The sequence below is a fragment of the Dipodomys merriami genome, unplaced genomic scaffold (assembly GCF_024711535.1).
Source record: "Dipodomys merriami isolate MVZ:Mamm:240054 unplaced genomic scaffold, mDipMer1.0.p SCAF_6, whole genome shotgun sequence".
NCBI lineage: Eukaryota > Metazoa > Chordata > Mammalia > Rodentia > Heteromyidae > Dipodomys > Dipodomys merriami.
The window spans coordinates 19,337,480-19,360,408 of NW_027206179.1; the positions used below are offsets into that span (position 1 = coordinate 19,337,480).

Here is a 22,929-nt window from a genome sequence, read left to right on the forward strand (position 1 = left end):
ACCCTAATAATATTCTCCTTCCAGTGCCTTCTGTATTATTCAGTTACCCAGATTACTGGAAATTTGCTATAATTTGAAAGTCTTTCTCTCACAAGTACCTGTAAATGGCGACTTTGGCTTTATTATTTTTGTTTTTTTGCCAGTCCTGGGGCTTGTGAACTCAGGACCTGGGCACTGTCCCTGAGCTTCTTTAGCTCAAGGCTAGCACTCTACCACTTGAGTCACTACACCACTTTTGGCTTTTCCTGTGTACATGGTACTGAGGAATCAAACCCAGTGTTTCATGCATGCTGGGCAAGCACTCTACCACTGAGCCACATTCTCAGTCATCCAAAATGGTGAATTTTACAAAACGTGAGTTTGTTATTTTCAACCTTGAGATTGAACAGTCATGTGAATTTGACTTCTATTAAAGTTGAGAATTATTTTAACTCATAAAAGTTATCTGAAAGCTAATGCTTCAATTCCTACTATTGCTTTATCCATTTTTTCTATCACCCTTATTTTTATTTTCACATCTTATTCTGTCTCTCTTTCACCTGAGTATCTAGTCATTTAACTACCTTGGGAGCTATGATATTAACAGAGAGCTATAGGAGATAATAATATGAAAAAAATTAATTAAACCACAGATTAGAAGAATAACACAAACATTGTAAGTGTACATATATCAATATGTAGTATATTGAGTGTATATGTGTTTATAAACATCCCTGTATATAAACGTGTATTCTAAAATCATATATAATACATATTGTATATATGCATATCTATATAAAAACAGAAGATATATAATAGTAACACAATAAATTAGTGTCAAATAATGAATAGAAGTGATGAACCTCAGTGTGAAAGAGGAAAGACATAGGGCAGGAGTAATTTCCTGAGTTGGTATGTCATACATGGTACAGAATTCCAAGTGGAAAGGAAGAAAAGTTTTGCTCCTGAAGAAAATGGCTAGGATAAGGAGTAAGGAAGTTGTACAAAAAACCTCTTGAAGAGTCTGGTTTGAATTTGGAGAAAGGGTAAGTTGAATGTGATCAAGAATATTGATTAAGCAACCAGGAACTAGAGGCTCACACCTGTAATCCTAGCTACTCAGAAGCCTGAGCTGTGGAGAATCAGATTGAAGGAAGTCCAGGCAGAAAACTCCACAAAACTCTTTATCCTGTTTACTTGGCAAGAAGTCAGGACTAGAGGTAGGGTATCAGCAATAAGCAAAAACTTCCAGGGGAGTGTATGAGGTCCTGAATTCAAGCGCTAATATCAGTACAAGCACACACACACACACACACACACACACACACACACACACACACACACACACACACACACACACACACACACACAGCATATTGGTTAATGATTTTAGATATTTCATGGGAATCCAGTAGTCTGCTATAATTTAGAAGCAGTGTAACTTGGTTAGGGCTGTGTACACAGAAGTTGCAGCGAAATATATATATATATATTTTTTTTCTTCTGTAAAAATGGGAAGGAACAGAGTCTTCCTCCAAATTCTACAACTCCTCACTGATGTCTCCCACTGGAGGACTGTCTCATCTACACATGTAAACCATTTCTGGCTGGTGTGGGAAGTTTACAACCGTCAGAGACTTCCTGTCTCACCATTCAGCGGAATTCACAGGAAGGGCATATGGGAGCCCAGGCAAATGCGCCAGACTCCTGCGCTCATGGTGTGTCATGCTGCTTCTCTTGCTTGGTTGCCAATCAACTCACTCTCTACAACTGATCTTCTGAGTTACACTAGTTATTTTAGCTCTGTTTTTTTCATACTGCCTAATATAGCTGGCTCTTTCTAGGATGATTTACCAAACTGGAACAGCAGGCAGATTCATGAGCCAAGACACAGAGGCACACAAGCCTCACCTTGATCACTACCTTGTCACTGTTCTTGGCCCCTTAGGGAGTTAGCTTCTTCCCAGCTCACCTCACCCTACCTGTGCCCTTTTACCACCAATTCCTCTTCAGCACCAAGCTGCTCCCAGACAAGCCCATTGTAATAAGGGACAGACCAGACAGGACCCATGAGCTAAAAAGATTTGAAAGGAGCAACTCTGAACTAGGGTAGCATAGAGAGACATTAGAAGAATAGAATGAGATTGCCAAAATAGACTCTAATGGCTTAGACACTGAAATGAGAAAAAAAAAGATGGACCATTCTTTGGCCAAGAAATGTTTCTCCTGAATACACAACTCTAAAGATTTATAAAGGTGCAGATGATGGAGCCGAAATGGCTATATGCACTTTTAAAATACAGGGAACTTTAAATGCCTAAGCATAGAAATTGGCAGAATGCATGATGTCCACACATAGAATTCAGTACTGTGGTTTTTTTTTTTAAAAGAACAAAAAAGATTGTTCTGAATGGAGAGGAAATGAAGTCTACCAGTAGCTAGTGTTAAGTGGTGAAGACAGACATCAGAAGTAATGTGATGCAATTGAGGGAGGGGAAGGCAGGCGGAATAATAACTTACTGATATACGATTTACTTTTACAAGAAGAAACAGATCAAGCAGAGAGCAACAGACGGATTAACTATAATGCTGATTGACAGAAAGTAGGGTACAAGGATTTTCTTTAACCAATAGAATGATAATTCCCTAAGTATACATTTTTGCATTTGTTGAGTCTTAGAATCTTGTTTATATCCATACATTATAAAATATAGTAATTAATAGTGGGAAAGAAGGAAGGAGAAAAGCCTAAAGCTGACAGCAATCCAAAATAATCAACTCCATTTTATTTCTAATGAGTACATAACCACCAACAGAAAGAAGATAAAAGGAATCTAAGTAACATGAATACAGCATTTGCCTATCTATTCTAATTTCAGGCATTATTAGAGGGGAATGAGCACAGTGAATAGGTGGACTGCAGACAAATTCTAGACTTTTGAGATAGATTTGTTTTTCATATAGTTGTGTGTGAAGCCAGTCTAAAAACAATTTTAGATTCAATACATGGTTGAGAAAATAAATAAATATTTGATACTCTCAGAATTATCATTCAAGTTCAAAATGAGCAGCATTTTACTTTTTAAAAAGGCAGGGCAGTTATTTTCAATTGTCAGTACTATAAAGCAGAAATCTATGAAAATAATCCAGATTAAAGAAACTAGAAAGAGATGATAAGTACATATGACATAATCCCTAGATTAGATCATCTAAAGAGGGGGAAATGATCATGAAGGACATTATTGAGTCAGCCAGAAAAGCTGAACTATGGATATCAGATTGCAGAAAAGTATTTATCATCACCTTAAAAAGACAGTGTGTTCTGTATTTTGTGAAACACGTTTTATCATCTATCCAAATGATTCTGTACTTTTTTCCCCCACTAAGATGTGTTAATGTGATGAACCACAGTCCTTAACATGAATACATTTTAGGTTTGTTAGATTAGCCCTTGTTTGGTTATAGTGCATTTTATTTCATACCTTATTTTTAGTGGCAAAAATAATACTATGGTACATAAACAGAGAATTCAAATCCAAAATAAAATTCAAGCCTTATCACTAAATATATTTGCAAAGAATGAGGTCTTTCAAGATTAAAACAGACTCTAGAATGGGATGTGTATATGTTTGTTTATAATATGCCTTGGTATCCATGAGTGTCATGAATTACAGTGAGGAAAAAAAAATATCCTGAGGAGGGAAAAGACTGCAGAAAAATGAGGAGAATATCCTGACTAAAGAAAATGACCTGACTGCTCAGACCATGTGCCCTGTCACCTCACAATCCTGTCACACCTTGCCCTGGGTATCTACCTGAGAGCTACTGGCAAGACACTGTTGTGGAGTTTAATCTACAGGAAGAGACTTGTTCAAAAAGTCACTCTCTTGCCTTTAGCAAGCCCAGCAATGGCTCACACCCATGAATGGGCATTAAGTTCACTCAGGGAGATTAAATCCCCACAAAGACCAAAACAACTGAAGTAGAACCTCAAGGTAAGGACATAAGCTTTGACATTTTCTTAGTTTCCCCTTGGGAGTCGCAAGTTCAATCATGGCTGAGGAAAACATACTTTTAGGTTCCACATGCCCAAATGTTAAGACTCTTAAATTATAGTAACATTGCCTAGATACCACTGAAATTTAAAGTGCAACTGTTTTGTTTTATATTGTTATGCTAATTAATCCCAGCAACGTCTCTATAATTTTCAAGAAGTATTTCTAAGCAGCTCATATAAAATATTCAAATATTTTAGTCAAACAAAATATTTTGTTGTCGTTTATATGCCTCAATGTGCTTCATATCCCATACATCTGACACTTGAATCAAATTAAAAAGAGTTTGCTTTTATTTGATGTTGAGGTTACACCATTGGTTGTTAACAGAAAATAATTAAGTCGGTTATATAAATCCTTTTAAAAAAGATTTACTCCAGTATTCAAAATCATAAATTCCAAGTTACATAAATGTGGTCAAGTGCTGTTCCCAGGGTATTTTCTGCTCCAAAGATGCATTTGAAACAGCTGGAGAATATCAGACTTGTGAGTCTCTGCAAGATCATATTTTTCCCTATTTTTTTTATCTGAATTTCATTTCTAAAAATTATACTCAAAAAGCAATATCACACAGAGTTTCCATATTTCTCCAGCCTACCTATTTCCATTAAGAAAATCCACAATTTTGATTTCACTTAAGGATATTTTTAGGATGTGATTCTTACCTGCATTTGAGCAGATGATGTCTTGAGAATTCTTGCACATTTGGTTGCTTCTCTTCCTTGTCAGCTCACAATTCGTTGGGTACTGGCATGCGTCCCCAGACCATCCTACGTCACATTTGCATCTGCCACAGTCACACGTGCCATGGCCTGGGAATCATACAGCATTCAAATTGTTTATCAATGAAACACATAATATAAGAACAACTTATGGATGGTATTGGTTCAGAACTGAGTTACCTATCACAGGCTTAAAACTTGAAGTGACTGACAGGTATTGGTATTCTACATACTGAAATGTATAGAATTTTAATCACTAACCAAATTTTGAGCAATGATTATACAACTGTTATAATAACTTATAGAGACATCGGGAAGATTCATCAAGAATTCATTGAGTCATGCTTGGTAAGAAATGTATGCATTATCCTGCCCATGTAATTGTAACCCCTCTGTACAATATGTTCACAAATAAAATAAAATAATAATAAAAAAAGAATTCATTGAGTCAGACAGTCAAAAACTCATCAGTAATAAAATTCCACCTACCACAAGTATTTGAGACAAAATACCATTAGAAATTAGATCTATTTAACTATACTTTATATAGAACATAAAACCCCAAACTCTGAATAAGGAATCTTACATGAAACTCTACTAAACTCAGCCTGGGCTTCTTATTTACTTGAATTAAATATGTGATGACATTTTATGGAAATATTAGTTATTGTCCATAGGATAAATTGATACAAAAATAAGTATATATTTTGTTTCTTAAGGAGGAAATTGGGTTCAAGAATCAAAATGGTAAGAGCCATAACCATTTGTTTCCACAGAATTGACCTGATCTTCAGTGCTCTCACCTGTCATTTTTAAGCAATGATATTTAAAGTTATGAAACACAAACTTTATTAACTCATACTTGATTAAAGCTCACTAATGCTTTTGTTGGTGCCACAATAGTTTGCCACAAGTACAAAACACACACGGTATTTGTCTCTTTTCAAAGAACCTACAAACTTCAAAGTCAAGGCCAATATACCAAGAAATTGGTGTTGTCATTAATCTGCAGTGTTTTGTGCCTCTTATGGAGCTGAACAAGACAAAAACTCTCAGGAATTCTTGACCTTTAACTGGGCCTTGAAAGTTGAGCAGAGGTTGAACTAGTTGTAGGTAACATGTTGTTAAGATGCCAAGATAGTAATAATACTGTGTCTTAATGTCTGCAGTTCATAAACCCTATAGGATGGAATCCTTTATCTAGTGGCAACCATCAACTGATGTCACAGCCGAAATTCCTTTGCTGAGGTCCAGATGGTCAGTGGGAACACATGGCTCTGAGGCTGCCTGTTTGGGCACGTGCAACAGAATCTCTCTGTGATTGGCTCAGTTTTCCAAGTCCTCTTCCTATGGCTCAGTCCATGTAAATGTTACTCTTTCTGTTGAATTTGTCAAATTAATTATTCTAATGTAAAAACAAAATCTTGGAGATCCTTGACTAAATTCCATTTACTCACTCCATACTACTCTGTAAAACTGTACCCATTTGCTTCTGCATGGCCTCATATGATATTGTCAGTCTTGTCCAATTTAGTGTCCCTTTACAAAACACAAGTGATTTCATTTGTCAACTACCTAGTCTATGTATAAAAGTTTTAAGCCAAAATCTTGAAGCAGCTATGCTTCTTTCAATAAATGAAGTACCTTGAAAACTATACTGACTCACTTTCTATTATTAATATTACTGTCTTAGATTGAATCCTTTGATATTATTAATTTTGTCAGCTGAGTGTCACCTTTTTCTGATGGTTTGACATATGAGATGGCTCCTTGTCAATAGCAAAGAACAAAATTATTTTGAAGATAAATCATCATGGCATTGTGATTTGGTGTTAGTGACATGGTATTAATGTATTTCAAGAATATTTCTTTCACTTGGGACTGTTACATTTTATATTATAATCAAAGAAAGATATATTGAAGATGAAACATAGGTTGATGAAATTTTTGTGGGTCAAGCACAGCTAAGTTTAAAAAGGGAAGGGACTACAAGTAGAGAGAATATGGGGAATGTATATAGGGAAAGATCCCAAGTTGACCCAGTGAGACACCAGCAGAATCGCTGCAGATATGACAAAGTAAGGTGGGGTAATGATGAAGCAGGCAGTCCCCTTCACAAAGAGGATGGTATCTTTATGGAAGTCTAGCTATAATGACATGCACGTAGGGAGAATTCCATGCGTGGATGAAGGCAGAGATCTGGGCAGTTTGTTTACAGCCAAGGAAGAACAGATATTGCACGTTCACCACAGAAGGTCAGGAGAGAGGCCTGGTTTAATCTCTCTCATCCCTCAGAAGTAACCCACCCTGCCAGCGCATTGATATCATTCTGTCCCAAGGACTGTGACACACACAAAAAAATCTCTTCATCTCAAAAGATCCATATTGTGGTAATTTGCTATAACATCCATAGTAAACAAATACAGAGCTTGAAATGAAATTTAAGGGGGAATTACGGGGAAATGGAGATATGCCATTTTACTTTACTGAGTTTATGGTTTCAAAAAGTAATTGCTACTCATTGATGCATTCAGCAGATCATAATCCCTGTGATGAATGATGACTCCATCAGTGAAGTTTCCCTGAATCTTGGTGGAATTATTCATTGTGATTTCATTAGAAAGTAAACACTTCTGAACAAAAATATGTATTTTCTTTGTAAATTTGTCTGAAATCAGCAGGAAAATGCAATTGAAATCTTAAAAGAATATTTAAAAACTCATTTCTTAGGCAATCACTGGGAAAAAAGGGAAAAAAAGACTTGCAGGCAGATCTTGTAATCAATCACTCTACTTTTCCAAACTGTGTTTTCCAAATACAAGATCACTTCTATCTTAAATGAAAGCCAGTTCTCCCTTACCAATTCAATTTTGTTACTATCTTCAGTTTACAAAATTGTGACTGAAAAGTAGGTTTCTAATAGAAAAAATGGTGTTTTTTAAAATCACTGAATTAAGTTATCTTCTGTTGTGAGTAAATCAAAGCCATACATAATTACCTTATAATCAACCAGTTTTAAGGGTATCAGTCTTTTTGAATGTTATTTTCCCATATCCAACAGAAAAAATGTGGATGGTAACAATGTATTTTTAGTCTTCCTTCCAAGTGTAAAACTGAAGAAACATTTGTGTTAATTGTATTTTAAGTCCTCTAAGTGCAATGACTTTGCTTTTACTTACTATAACTGCCTAGGGAAATTCTACCATAAACTGTTACAAAGTGAGTAGTTAATGAAAGTTGTTGACATCTTGGTCATCTTTTAAAAAAAGAAATCATTCTCTGGCATATGGTAAAATAATTTCAAAGCATAATTGTTTCTATAGTACAAAATCAGCCATCAGAAAAATATATTTCTACAGTTTGGCTTAGAGACTACATATAATTCATTACTATTCTTACTTCAGACTCTTTAAGCACCTAGGAAGAAGTTTTTCACAAAATTTAAAAAGCCATTTATGGACAAGATAGAATATATTATGAATAAATTGTTGCCTTTGATTCCCTTTTTAAAAATTTAAAAATCTCAATTAGTAGACAGAAAAATTAAATTGGGAATAGAGCCATAAGGCCAAGCAATAAATTTTAGGATATAGCACTTTGTCACTCTAATCTGACCCTCCTACCTTCCTTCCTAAGATAAAATCTAGCCATAATTCACCATTATGATCAACCAAGTAAAGTTCTTAGACAAATCACATAAATACATAAAAGAGAGGAAACTGCTCTCTGCAGTGCACTCTGGTGATCATAAAAGGAAAGAAAGGAAAGGTTGTCTAGTAACCAATGCACTCGGTTGTATGAAACTGTTGGAAGAAAACAGAGGTCCTTAGCAACAGAGAAAAGAACACGACAGCAGTGTAGCCATCCTTCACAATAAACCTTGACTTGAACATATGACCAGCTCTGAATTTCCCAGCTGTGGTCCAGGAGACCCTGTCCTGTTCTGGAGTCATGAGTTCTGTATTTCCCCATTCTGTACTGTATATCTGTGGTTATGATTTGTTTTCACATGTAAAATGTATCTCATTCTAAATCTTTTTTTTTGCACTGACCTACCCTTATTGCCTTTGGAAAATAACTTTACCCAGTTTAGGATGCATAACATAACATAAATAGATGTTAATTCCAGAGTGACAAATAACTGGATTCTCAAAACAACATGAAACATAGAAGAGACACTTACAAAGGCTGAAATTCTTGGTGAAAGTCTTGAATTCATAGGAAAGTACAGGAAGTATCTCAAGTCACACAGCTCAAGCACCTCTGAGCGGGGGGGGGGGGGGGGGGGGGGGGGGGGGGGGGGGGGGGGGGAGAGCCCTACCCACCCCCCATCTTTTCCCCTCTACTTTGCTCCTCTCCTCATCCCCATATTCCAGGTCCAGGTGGAGGTCTTGCAAGAAACCTTGATTTCTTTTTCTTCTGCTTCCTGAAGGACTCAACTTCAATCTTACCTATTTTAACTCAGCTGCATTCTTAGCACTCTACTTAGCCATATCATGAAAGTGAGAAAAATATCTCTTGTTTCCTACAAGATAGTATTTAAAGAGTCCACATAACTCATGTAGACTCCATCCCATTTTACTCTGTTCTTTCTTATTCAAAGCCCCCAAACAGGATGTTTCCTCTTCTAATCTTACCTTTTATTTACAATCAGATTGGAATCCTGCCAGTCCACCCACATTTTTCTAAGATGACACTTTTCTGATGTGCTTTGTCTTGCTTAATTCCATTGACATTTGGATCTTTGCCTGATGGATTGCTTCTCCCCTCTCCTCCTGTCCTCCTAGGCAATCTCGGCCTGCCTACTCAGCCTACACACAGTAGCAGCAGCCCACGCATCTCAGAAAGAGTAAAGCAACTCAAAGAAGAGGAACATTTCCAGTGAGGTCAATTCATTAAACCAAAGACAGTCTTTACGTTACTGCACTAGATAATGTTTTAAACAGGGTGAACCTCAGTTATGTTTTGTTTTTCTTCCTGATATCCAAGGGACAATTGGAACCCAGAAAGAAAGTTCATTTGGATAGAAAGATACAAACTTTTGTACACTTTTATTAACGCGCCATGAGTGTGTGTGCATGCGCACATGCACATACATGAATGCTGGTTCTGGGCCTTAAATCAGGGCCTGGATGCTGTCCCTGAGCTCTTTTGTTGAAGACTCTACTTGCCTTTTGGGTGGTTAATTGGAGATAAGAGTCTCTCAGACTATCCTGCCAAGGCTGGTGAAGCAAGATCCTCATACCTCAGCCTCCTAAGTAGCTAGGATTTTAGGTGTAGGCCACTGGTCAGCAATTACTTTTATAAACATTTATCAGCTGAAAAGCCATACTCCTTCACATGTCCAAGTTATAAGAAAAAGCACAACAGCCACATGCATATATTTAATGTTTCTCTTAATGTTAGTACTATATCATGCATCCAACTCTGCGCCAGGCTTTATTTTTCTACCTAAAATAAATGCTGGAGAATCTTTGTCAAGAACTGTGAGTGGGGGCTGAGCTTGGATTTTTGTTCTACTGGTACACTAATGAGTCAGCCTGCTACAGTTTCATGCATTCTAGCAGAGAGCGCGAGACTCCCAGAGCAGAGTCAGTGGCCTCTTCGTTATCCACAGCAAGAGCTGCTGCTGGAACATCCGAGGGAGACAGTTATCAGAGCTCCAGCTGCCAGCAGAGAATGAAGCCAGGAGGACCAAGTCACACTGCGCATGCACCAGCTGGTATGAGGGTTTGTGATAAGTGTTTATATACATACGTATGTGTGTACACATGTAGAAAACATTCCTATGTCTTATTTTGTCATTTTTAGATACACATGATTGTTAAATTCTGTGAAATGACTTTTAAATCTCCATGGTACTATCACAATTATTTTCCAACTCAGCCTCTCAATGTGATAAGTGACATTAAAAGTTTCTAAGGTTAAATAAGACTTGTTTGTTCCCCATACCGACACCATGGGAAATGGTATAACATTCTTAAATGTGCCACTATTTCTGATGGCTGATGTGTTATTTAAAAGTTAAGTAAGCCAGATTGAGAAAGACAAACAGCATGTTTTCTCACATGAATGATATGGACAATAAATGAATGAATGAATGAATAAATAAATAAATAAATAAATAAATAAATAAGACATGGGTGTGAAACAAGGACTGTTGGGAGAGGGACCAAAATATCAAGAAGGGCAGTTTTGAAGCGAGTACTTTATATGGATGTATGAACATAAAATAATGAAAACCACTAAAGTTGTGGAACAGAAGTAAGAGAAATGAAACGCAAGCATGAGAGGAATTAGTTCAATGTAAGTCTGTTTTATGAATGTATGGAAATGTCATAATAAAATCCTTTGTACAATTAACATGTTAATCACATATGCATATAAAATTTAACAATAAAAGTTTTGTAGTCTAGCCACAGCCCTGGTGACTCATGTCTGTAATCCTAACTTCTCAACATGGTGAAATCTGGAAGCTGATGGTCCAAAGACAGCCTAGGCAAAAGAGTACACTAAACTATATCTCTATAAAAACAAGCAAAAATGTAGGGCTACATGTGGTTCAAGTGACAGAGTACCAGCTGAGCAGGCATGCAGAGAATACTGGAGGGCAAGTCCAAAGCCCTAATAGGAAGAAAAAAAATTAAAAGCTTTCCTATCTGCTGAATTTGGTCCTGTTTTGTAATCCCATATTTGGGTGCATTGTTAATGTTTTTAAGAATACTCTTTGAAGATTTCCCTCTATTTTAACATTTTAAAATATTTGAAGAAAGCCCATTGTATTCTGCAAAGTTTTGTCTGTATCTGTGAAATAATTTGTTTTGTTTGGAGCATGGGGAATGATAAAACTTTACAATTTTTAATGGTATACTATTAGCATTAATTTCAGCTCTTGAGTTCATTTTAGGAAATATTTTAATTACCCATTGTATTTAAGCTTTAAAAAGTATATGCATAAAGATCACTTTGTTCAACATTAGTAGATAAGTTTTTATAGGCCTAAAGAATTTTAAGAAAAAGTTATCTTCTTTAATACTTTTATTACCAAATAAGAACATAATTAAATCAAGATTTTAATTAAAAAAGAACAAGAACATAAAATGATAATTTTTCAGAAATAATAAAAGAATGGTTCATCTAAGACAAGAACAGAAATTAATAAATTAGAAAATAATTACATAAGTAAGGAAACTCAATAAAACCAATACTAGCAAAATGGCAAATCATTAGCTTTCATAATGAATATAGAAGGAAGATAGCTATTCAAGAAACAAAAAAAATGGAGCAGTGAAAAACCAAGTATGAGGCAGGAAAACAAATCACTAAATGCATAAAAGATACATAAACGAATAGCATAAACATATACATACAAATTTCTGATATTCACAATTGCATAATTTTTGTGGTTTTAGTAGTCCTCAATTTGAGCTGACTATTATTTTGTCAAAATTCTGAGAGAGGCCAGGTGCCGGTGGCTCATGCCTGTAATCCTAGAGACTCAGGAGGCTGAGATTTGAAGATCACAGTTCAAAGCCAGTCCTGGCAGAAAAGTCCATGATACTCTTTTTTTATTAATATATATTTTTATTATAAAGATACTGTACAGAGAGGTTACAGTTACATGAGCAAGGTAATGAGTCCATTTCCTATCAAGCATTGTTACCCCCTCCTTTGTTTTTCCCCTACCATCCCTTTCTTCCTCACCTCCCACCAGAAAACCCAAAATGGTGCTATGGCTCAAGTGGAAGAGCATTCACCTTGAGCTGAAGAGCTAAGGGACAGAGCCCCATGACTGACAAAATAAATACAAAATTCTGAGAAAGCTCTTAAACTTAATTTGCTTACTCGTTTATAGACAACACTGATATTATTAGATCTTTTAACCTGTAGACCTTATATTTGCTAAACAAGCACTCTACTACTTGAACCAACTCCATAGAAAAATAACTAAAGTTAATTTTCAGATAGAGTCTTACTTTTGGCCAGGATAGCCTAAGACTACAACCTCCTACAGCCAGCCACTTCCATTTATCTCAGATAACATCTTGCTTGTTATCTGAGATATGGCCAGGCTAGTATTTTGTCCAGGGCAGACTTGTAGAAGAATCCTCTGACATCTGACTCCCAGGAAGCTGTGGATACAGGCATGATCCACCACAGAGCCAGAGAATATTCCTTTTCTTTTGATTTCTTAAACAAATTTTATTTTACTTGCAGGTATCTTCAGTAAAATACTGAGTAGAGATAAGATACTGTAAACATCTTCATCTCATTCCCAAAAGTGAACTTTTTTCTATTTCTATTTGAGTCCCATTAGTGAAAACCATGAGTTTTATGTTTTTGACTTGCTTCCTTTTTTAAACTATATTTTCATGATCTTCAAATAGTTATGCAAAGTAGTTAACTATCAACACATCAGTTTAAAAATACAATGAATCTTGATCTGTGTCATCCCTTTCACCATTCTTTCACATCGCTCCCAACCCTACCTCTCCCCTATATTTTCTTAAATTGTAGGAGAGGCATTGAATTTTATGACTACATTCTCCCCTTCCCCTGTTCATTAGTCTACCTTCTTCTTCTTGGCCCCATTCCCCACCTTTCAAGTACAAGCTCCTGGAAGTCATTTTGTTGGACTGTGAGTTCATCTTCCTGGGGAATTACACCATTTGAGTTATCCCCTGAAAATACCCTACGTAGGCTAACACATTTGTGTATGCCTACTTATAATGACATTGACCTGTACATATGTGCACCCAATGACCCAGCTTCACACACAATCTCATAGTAATACTACATGGTTACTGTCAGTCAATACTATAATTTTCAGCATAAAGTTTGATGCAATATTGCATTTGTGTGATTCATCCAGATTGTGCTTATAATTGCAATCCAGGCATTTTTCTCTGTAATATGTTGTTGATTAAAAAAATTCCTTCTGCTGTTCAAGTTTAACGCTGTCTCTAATCCAAACACTGGATTGTAAAGAAGACATTAAATAAAATAAGTAGGAGCCTAGAGGATCATAGCTAGGCTGTGTGGTTACTATGGGCAGGGAAGGGAGAGAAGGCTGCAGCACAGACAGGCCCATGGGTGTTAGGAAACACCCTGCAGTAGATAGAAAGAGTGGAGGAGCTTGCACAGGCTGCAGCAGCATCTTTTCCAATTTTTAAGAGAACTCTACCAATATTAACAATTGCTTTCATTTAATCATAATATGTTAGCTGAATATCACCCTGGCAATCAGAATTCTTGGGACAGACTCAGGCATTTCTATTCTCTGATTTACTTCTCGCTATACCAGTATGTAACTAGAATGTTAACTCAAGGACAGCCCAGACAATTGAGTCTTTGTACCTATCTACAATACTTAAGAAAAGCATTTATTAATGATACTGATCAGTTACTTTTTCTGATTTATATTAAGTGAAGTAAACCAGACCCAGAGAAACACAGACTGCACAGTTTTACTCATTTGTAGGAACCAAAATGTACCTATAAATCTACAAGCAAGCACCCTGGGGTACCAACCAAACGGTTACAAATGAATTAACTGGAGTACAATAGAATATTTGGACAATGCAAATAGTATAATTCTTTAGAAAGACAAAGTCAAAACCTCACAAAATAAGTACTCGTAAAGCAGGAGCAGTAAAGGAGAGGAGAGTAGAAGAATAAAGAAGGAAATGAGTAGAATGCAGGCAAGAATGCACTGTATATGCCACAGAGCTGAGAAAAATTAGGGAAGGGGTGAGTCAAAGGGGGATGAAGATGTCGAAGGAGTGACACAGATCACGACACATTGAATACATAAATTGCTTTGTTTAATGGCAAAAAATAACCTAAAAATTAAGAAAAGTAAGGGAAGGGGTGGATGAGATAAAAAGGGGTAACACTGATCAAGAGGCATTGTATTCATAGACAGTGGAAAGGCAACTGCTTTGTACAACTACCTAAAGAAAATAAAAATATACTTTAAAAATTGCAATTAAAAGATGAAAATCCAGTGAAAAGAAAAAAGAAATTTTACTCTGAAACAAATGTTACTAGGTAGTACCAGTGTTTACTAAATTGCCTGCTATCTAGATAGTCTAATAGAAAACCTAGATGGTGCCTCTCACAATTTATACATGAATACAAAAGTTCTTTTAAGCACTGAAAAAAATCACCATACTAAAAAGCTTTTCCTTATTTACATAGGGCATTAAAACATTAAGACTGACTAAATTCCAACTGGCAACTTATCATTTTATTGGCTACTTAAAATGATATTGTTTTCCCTAGCTAGTAATCTAGCATCATTTGTGTTTATACTTCAGAGTTTTTTGAAAACCATTGAATTATAGGCTTTGTTGCACTAGAGGTAAATTGTTCTAATAGCAGATTTTTTTAAAAGAATGAATTTTCACTCTAGTAATTTCTCTAAGAGATACTTTGAATATTCTCAGTTCTTCCATATGTGAAAATAGCCCTTTTCATATGTTCCTAATTGATGTAATACAAAATTCTCTGAATATGTTGATGTTTGTTTGATATCACCATGCTTAGCCTTCCTCACCCCCACCCCAGTTCTTCCTTTGCCCTTCAATTCTAGTAACTCTGACCACATTTGATTTTGCAGCTTGATTCTTTATTTTTCCTTCCTTCCGTCCTTCCTTCTTTCCTTCCTTCCTTCCTTCCTTCCTTCCTTCCTTCCTTCCTTCCTTCCTTCCTTCCTTCCTTCCTTCCTCTCTGTCTCTCTCTGTCTCTCCCTGTCTCTGTCTCTCTCTCTCTCCCCCTCCCTCCCTCCCTCCCTCCCTCTCTCTTTTGTCCTTGGGGCTTGAACTCAGGGCCTGGGTGCTGTTCCTGAGGCTAGTGCTCTACCACTTTGAGCCACTTCCAGTTTTCTGGTGATGAATTGGAGATGAGTCTCAGGGACTTTCTAGTCTCAGCTAGCTTTGAACCATGATCCTAAGAGTTCAGCCTATCAAGTAGCTAGGATTACAGACATGAGCCACCAGCACCCAACAATCTGTATTTTCCAATGTGGACAATTTTTTTTATAATTTTATCAGCTCCACACTAAGATCACTGTATGTTTTTCTCTTTTTGCAGATTAAGCTGCACATACTTCCCACAAACCATCTTGAATCTCATCTGAGGAAATCATTCTGTTCAATGTTTTCTATTTTCTTCTTTAGCTAACCAATTATGTTGATGTTGCCATTTGTATTTTCTTTTTGTTGTTGTTGTTGTTGGGTTTTGTTGTTGTTGTTTGTTGTTGGGTTTTTGTGATAGTCTTTGCTTTTGTGCCAGTCTGGGGAGTGAACTCAGGACCTGGGGTTTGGGTTCCTGATACACATTTTCTTCCTTCATATGTAATTCTCTCTAATCCTTGGATACTTTTTCATTTATTTTATCTAACATTTTTATTCCTAATTAGTCAACATGTGTTCTTCTATTACTCTGGCAATATTTTTTCTTATATTTCCCAAAAAGTTATTTTTATTTTTTTTAAAGGCAGCCCAGAATATTAGCTTTTCACACTCTGTAATTACCTCTGGTATACAGTCAGTCAGCACATAGCTTGGGGTCTGGACTGAAACAAGTTGTTTAATTTTTCTATCATTCTCAGATACCTTATCTACATAGAGAAAAACAATTGTACTTGAATTGCACTGACTTTGTAAGAATTACATCAAATGATAAATGTAAAATGGTTAAGAGTGATTATAGAAATATTTGTTAAATCCTCTTAAAAGAAAATAATTTTTCTAGTTCTCCAATTCCTTCAAGCACTACTGGGCACCTGCTCTCTAATTACTCTATCAGCATATATTAATTACAATAAATAATGGAGTTCATTGTGATCTTTTTATTCATGTATATAAGGTTCTTTGCATTAACCCTTTTCCCATGAACACACTCACATTCTGTCTCCATCTCCCAAGGGTGCCTTTCTTTTCACTTACAATTTGTTTCTTACAAAGAATTTTTTTTATTTCATAAGGAAGAAGATCTATAATTTTTCTCAGCCCCACACAGTAGGATCATTCAGGTATTGTTCTTAATCTAAGTTGAACTTGCTTTATTCATGTTCTGCGTCTCATTCTAGACTTTTTCCCTTCACAGATTTCATGCTAATTTCTTAATTAGTATTCATCATGGAACAAGATTTTTTTCCTGGAACAATTTTTTTTGAAAAGATAATGTGGGGAGAACACATACATACAAGTGGACCTCTTTACAAATACTACTCTGTACATACATGCAAATATTTTACCACCAACTTCTAAAAGTAAATTTGATTTTTCCAATACAATCTGAATCCATAAATTAAATACATGGGACTTTAATATTTTCTAAAGTGACTTTATTCCCACCAATAACAAGTCAGTGCAACTTCCTCACTGTCTTTTGCTGTTTCCCCTCTACTTGCAACTTGATTCTCCAGATTCTCAATACATCATACACACACCCATCCCTTCACCCATCCATAACCCTCTTTCCTCAGCTCCTCCCACACTAAACTGATACCTTCTTTACAATGCGGGTTGCATCTTTCCTTCCATGTGTTTCAGGAATAATCATAGAAGGGAAGAGAAGGCCTCATTATAACATCTACATTATGCCTATATCTTCACACAGGTGATTAAGGTCAAAAGAAAATGAGGTAGCAGAATAGGCTTAGGGAATAAGTTGTGTAAGAATAAAAAATATTTCAAACTGATGATAAGCAATAACATATATGTAATAATTTTGTGCTTCTATATACTAGTTTAATTTTAAAGACAAGCATACTGCATGCCATGGTTTAAATTAAATATTTAATGCTGTCAGTTTAGGTACAAATATTATTTGTCATAGATACTTCTCAGTGAATAATTACTGGATAAACATGAGATCCTAATAAATTAACCTAGCCACAAATTATCTTCTGTGTTTAAGATATTATTCATCAGTGAATAATCATAGGAAAACAATAGATTGTACCAATGAACTCAAAAGTTGTCATGAAAGCATAAAAGGTTTAAAGGAAAAAAAACAAAACTAACAGTCATTGACTTCTTATTTTGGTTAGGTCTTTGACAATAATTAGCAAAATGAATTATTCCCCACGACCTTATGAATTGAAAATTCATAAGTCCATTGGACTTCTCAAGAAATCATGCAGTTGGCACAGATAATCTAAGCTCAAAAAGCCAAATACCATGTTTTTGCTCATTTGTGACTTAATGGTATACATGCCATGTATGTGTATATATGTATATATACACATAAATATATGTACATTTTTACATTCTCATATAGGACTTGATGTTGTAAAGGGATAGTAAAGAGATGAAACCATTTGGGGAGATTAGAGGGAGGGAAGATAAGAAAAGAGGATGTTGGAAGGTGAACACCAAAATATATTGTCTTTGTTATGTGTGAAGATTGCATAAACGGTCTGACTGAAAGCTGTTACACAATAGAAAGGTGAGCGATAGGAGAAAAGAGAGCAATTGAAGGGGAAATTGTGACTAAAATAAATTCTATGATGTACATGCAAAACACCATGGTGACATCCCTTGATAGAATACCTTTAAAAAATGAATGACAGAATAAAATAGGCCACACTATGTATCAGTGGGATGGGGAGGCTGAAGCAGGAGTGTGAATGACAGTGAATACGGCTCAATTATTCATGTGCACATAGACAAATAGAACAATGGAACCTATTGACATTATGTTAAAACAGGGGTAAGAAGGAGAAGGGAGAGTGTAGAGGGGTAAGGCTGATAGGGTATGCATCTGCAGAAATGGCACAGTGAACCCCCCACTTCACAACTAAGGTATGGTGATGAAAAGTCTTCTAAAAATTACACAGTTGCATTTAATTCTACTATCCATAACCTTGATTTTTTAAAAAGCATATTTTTAAGCTACAATAATACCTGTTTGTTTCTTAACATAACTTTAAAAAAGATTTCTACAATTTTTATTTGCTAGAGATTACATTAAATAATCGTTCCTAGAATTGTTATGCTAGAGAAAATAGATATTGTTTAGATGTTTTCAAAACAAAGTACTTACAAAAGTTTTTTTTGTTTTTGTTTTTGTTTTTTTGCTTTAAAAAAATAACCTTGTTCTATGGGGCTGGGAAGGTGGCTCAGTGGTAGAGCGCTTGCCTTGCATGCCTGAGGCCCTGGGTTTGATTCCTCAGCACCACATAAGCAAAAAGAAAAAAGCCGGAAGTGTGGCTGTGGCTCAAGTGGTAGAGCGCTAGCCTTGAGCTGAAGAGCTGAGGGACAGCACCCAGGCCCAGAGTTCAGGCCCCACGACCGGACCACCCCCCCCCCAAAAAAAAACCTTGTTCTAGAAGTAAGCCTGGGTTTGGCTTTGGGGAAAGAGTGAGAAAGAAGCTGGTATTTTTCTTAAAAGAGTAGTATAATCTGGTCTTCTGGTTATTTCTTCAGGAAGAATTCTTTCAAGTAAAGAACCACCAGGCTTTCTCAAACATCTAAATTTAAAAATAGGGAGATGCAGGCCAAATACAAAAATCTATCGCAAGAGGCTAAAATAATAAATTAAGTTTATGAGATATAATTTAGAAACTCCCAATACAAATTTAGCCATCGATGTTTGCTTTATACTTCCTAAGAGCTTTCTGAAGAATGTTCATCTTGAACTTTTAGTAATATGACTATGGAGATGTTGGAACTAAGAAATCTCACAAGGAAAAATGTGTGTAAGACTATGGAAATTTGGGGGCGTTTAATTGTCTTTGAGAAGCTTAAGAACATCTTGGGAGATGCTTGTGCTTGTAAAGTTTCTGATGCTCATGACAACCTTGATATGTTTCAAGTTCTTGAAAAAAGACAAACAACTTAGATACTGAAGAAAGCTCTCAATTTATCCTTAAGGAAGGAATCTAGAGAAAATTTCCATAGATTCAAGTTCTGGCTCAGCCTCCCTTCCAGTAAGTCAAAGGGAGCCTAGCAAAATGTCTCCAGTCATAAGGATTCAATGATGTTTGAAAAGAGGCTGAAAGCTTAAGCAAAGCCCAGGACATTTTTGTCAACTGACACCAAAAGCTGTGACTATAACACGACATTTACTCCAAGCAAACCCCACAGTCCTAAGAACATGGAACTTGATTATCAGAGCATACTCTTCTATTCTTCTGAAGTCTATGAACCATCAGCCTTTGGCATAGTGAAAAGTATTTGTGATTTCTAAAATATCATCTGTGAGGACTTACTTTCATTATCTCTAAGCCTTACATCTCATCTATAGGGTTTGAATATTAAATCTCCCCCCCCCCCGCCCCGCAACACACACACAACTTCAGGTGGTTGGGGATAACTGCAGGATGGGATTATGGATGGCGTGCCTTTAAAGTTATTCCTGGTCCCTGCTTCTTCTTCTCAATTTCCTGTCTACCAAGAGATGAAGAACTCTTCCACCACATGCCCACTGGACTATGATGTTCTTCCCGAGTAACCACATCCACGAACCTTTAGAAACTATGAGCCAAAACAAACTATTCTTGGTTTTTTAAGTTTTTAATATGAGGCATTCTCTTATAGAAAAGAAGCTAACATACACAATGTGTTTACACTGTCAGAGATTGGGTAGCTTAGTCCCAATGACAGAATAAACAAAAAATGAAAACAAAAAAAAAAAAAAAAAGAAGAAGCTGTTGGTTTAAGAAGGCCAGAGATTTGTACAGCAAGAGATTTGGTGCTCCTGGAGAGGAAACTGGAAAGGTAAGAGGAATCCCTCCAACAGTGCTACCAAAAGAAGTCAGTAGGCATGACACCAAAGACCAAAACACCATCTGACTCTCTGTTCTGTGCAAAACCACCAGAGACCAACTTCCTTCCACTTTTATTTCACCCTGAACAAATTTCACAACCTGTCCTCTGTACTTGGAGAATAATTGGGAAAATGTCACACCTATGTGCAGACTTGGGGACTAGGAAACCATGGTCTCGGCTTTCCTGGTCTTTTTTGACTCTATTGCCTTTCATCACCTTTTCAAACTTTATAAGCCTTTTGTACTCTCTAATCTTTATTCTTTTCAGTCCTAACAGACTGACTGCCTTCCTTCCTCGTCCAGAGGACTAACAGCAGTAAAGCCAGTGGGCTCTGAAACCTCTTCACACGGACGCTGTGAGTTATGAAGCCCATTCGCTGCATGAACCCTTGCCCCTGGCCATGCTCAGAGGAGAGCAGAGTCTGCCTGCTGATCGCTGGCTCACTGGGGTAGTAGGCCCTGCGATTCCACCTTCCCTCTCCTCCTGGACTAGCATCCAACATTCTTTTATACAGGCAAGCTTTTAGTGTTTCCCCAGCAACCTCAATCATTAGTGCTTAAAAAAAAACACCAAAAACCCTTTCTTTCAAAGTTTAGACTAAACTGAAAGAGCAATCCATCTAACAAAAGAGTAGGTTCCATCACCGCTCCAAAAGGGTAACTTCTGTCTGTGGCTCTTCCCTGCCTCCACACACACCAGTGGTTCAATAATGCAGCCTACCTTCTGCTTCCGTTGCTCCTTAAACCCACTCTCTGCAAAGTTTAAAATGACATAGATGCTACAATAATATACTTTCACATGATTGAAAAGTTCATCTTCCCAGACACCACTAATCCTGCATGTTCTCCTGTCACTGATTATCTTTGTGGCCTTTACAGCCTTTCATTTTAAAATAGACTATAAGCAATATTTGAGCAACTGATTGTTTCCTACTTCACTCATCTTTAAGCTGTTAGAATTAAGTTCTTTGGCTTCATGTTAGCCAATGTAGCAATCAAACAGATTATTTACTATTAGAAAAGCATATTCCATGGATTATATTAGCATGGACTGAATTTTACCTTCACCAAGATGCTTAATTAAACATTTATTAGACTTCAGCTGTGGAATCAGAATATCCTAATATCCACTTCAAAATCTCTTGCATCTCAAATATCACTTCAATTATGTCAAAAAATCAATATCATACCACATTAATTTTAGGGCATCAGTAATCTGATTAAGACTTAGCAATTGGGTTTTCTTTTTTTAACTTCCAATCAAAAGGTTTTAATTATAACCTTAAATACTTGTTTGTTTATGTGTTTTGTGCTTGTCCTGGGGTTTTAACTGAGGACTTGGGAAACTGTCCCTGAGCCTCTGTGCTCAAGGCTAGCAATCTACCATCTGAGCCACACCTCTGCTTCTAGGTTTGGGGTGGTTAAATGATTAATTGGAAATAAGAGTCCCACAGACTGCTGCCTAGGCTGGCTTTGAACTGAGATCCTCAGATCACAGCTTCCCGAGTAACTAGGATTATAGGCATGAGCCACTGGCACCCAGCATTAATATTTATTTAACATAAAATATAGGAATAATTTCAGACTGTGGATCTAGATTGCATTTCTCAAGATCCCAAGCAATGTAGCAAATGTCTTCATGGAAAATATAAGAACTTTCCTATCTATTTTAAATCTGCTTTAAAAATAGCAACTTATATACACACATTGCATGAGTCTTTATATGGGGACAAAAAGTGAAGTCACGGGGTTATAAAGGAAGAAGTGTAACCAGAATTATTGTCTTTGAAAAAGGAAAGGAAAAGCTTAGTTCTGTTGTAGCTACCTACCCGCTGGTGGGATTCTACACCAGCCAAAGTGGGGCTGGGTTCACCATGGAGTGAAAGAAAAGGCAGAAAGGATTCTATTTAGACTTGACCTAAGCTCAGTTAGCTATCCCTGACAACTAGTAGTGTATGTATCATGTATTGTCAATTATGTTTGTGACTTGCGTTCTCAATTATGTATTGTTAATTCTGCTTTCAATGAGAGTTATTTACTATTCCAAATAATCTTAGGTCAATACCCATGAAAAAAAAACAGGACGAGTTATGATCTAAAGTTTCTGGGATTTTACTGATAAAGTCAAACCCAAGATAATAAAAGACTATAATTTAGAGTCATTATTTTGGCCAGCCATTTCTCTTAAATCAGAGGTAGGGATAAAAAAATTCTTTCCAAAATATAGTATAAAATTGCTTTGCCCTTGTATACTTATACTTTGAAGACTTCATGTTCAAAGAATTTTATTTATTCAACTGCTTTCCTTTAGTCATTTTCATCTTGAGGACCAGGGATTTAAGAGGACTTTACTAAAAGAAACACTAGTTAGAAAATACACAGTAAGCATGTT

The 22,929-nt window shown here is 36.3% G+C and overlaps 1 protein-coding gene across 1 annotated transcript in view; it reads right to left on the reverse strand.

The window, feature by feature from the left end:
• The window catches only part of Itgbl1 (integrin subunit beta like 1), a 171,858-nt gene that overhangs the window by 94,045 nt on the left and 54,884 nt on the right, over nucleotides 1-22,929 (reverse strand). The window contains exon 3 of the mRNA XM_070002666.1: nucleotides 4,700-4,846. Within this exon, the coding sequence (XP_069858767.1) occupies nucleotides 4,700-4,846 (147 nt within the window). The remainder of the gene's footprint in view (nucleotides 1-4,699; nucleotides 4,847-22,929) is intronic.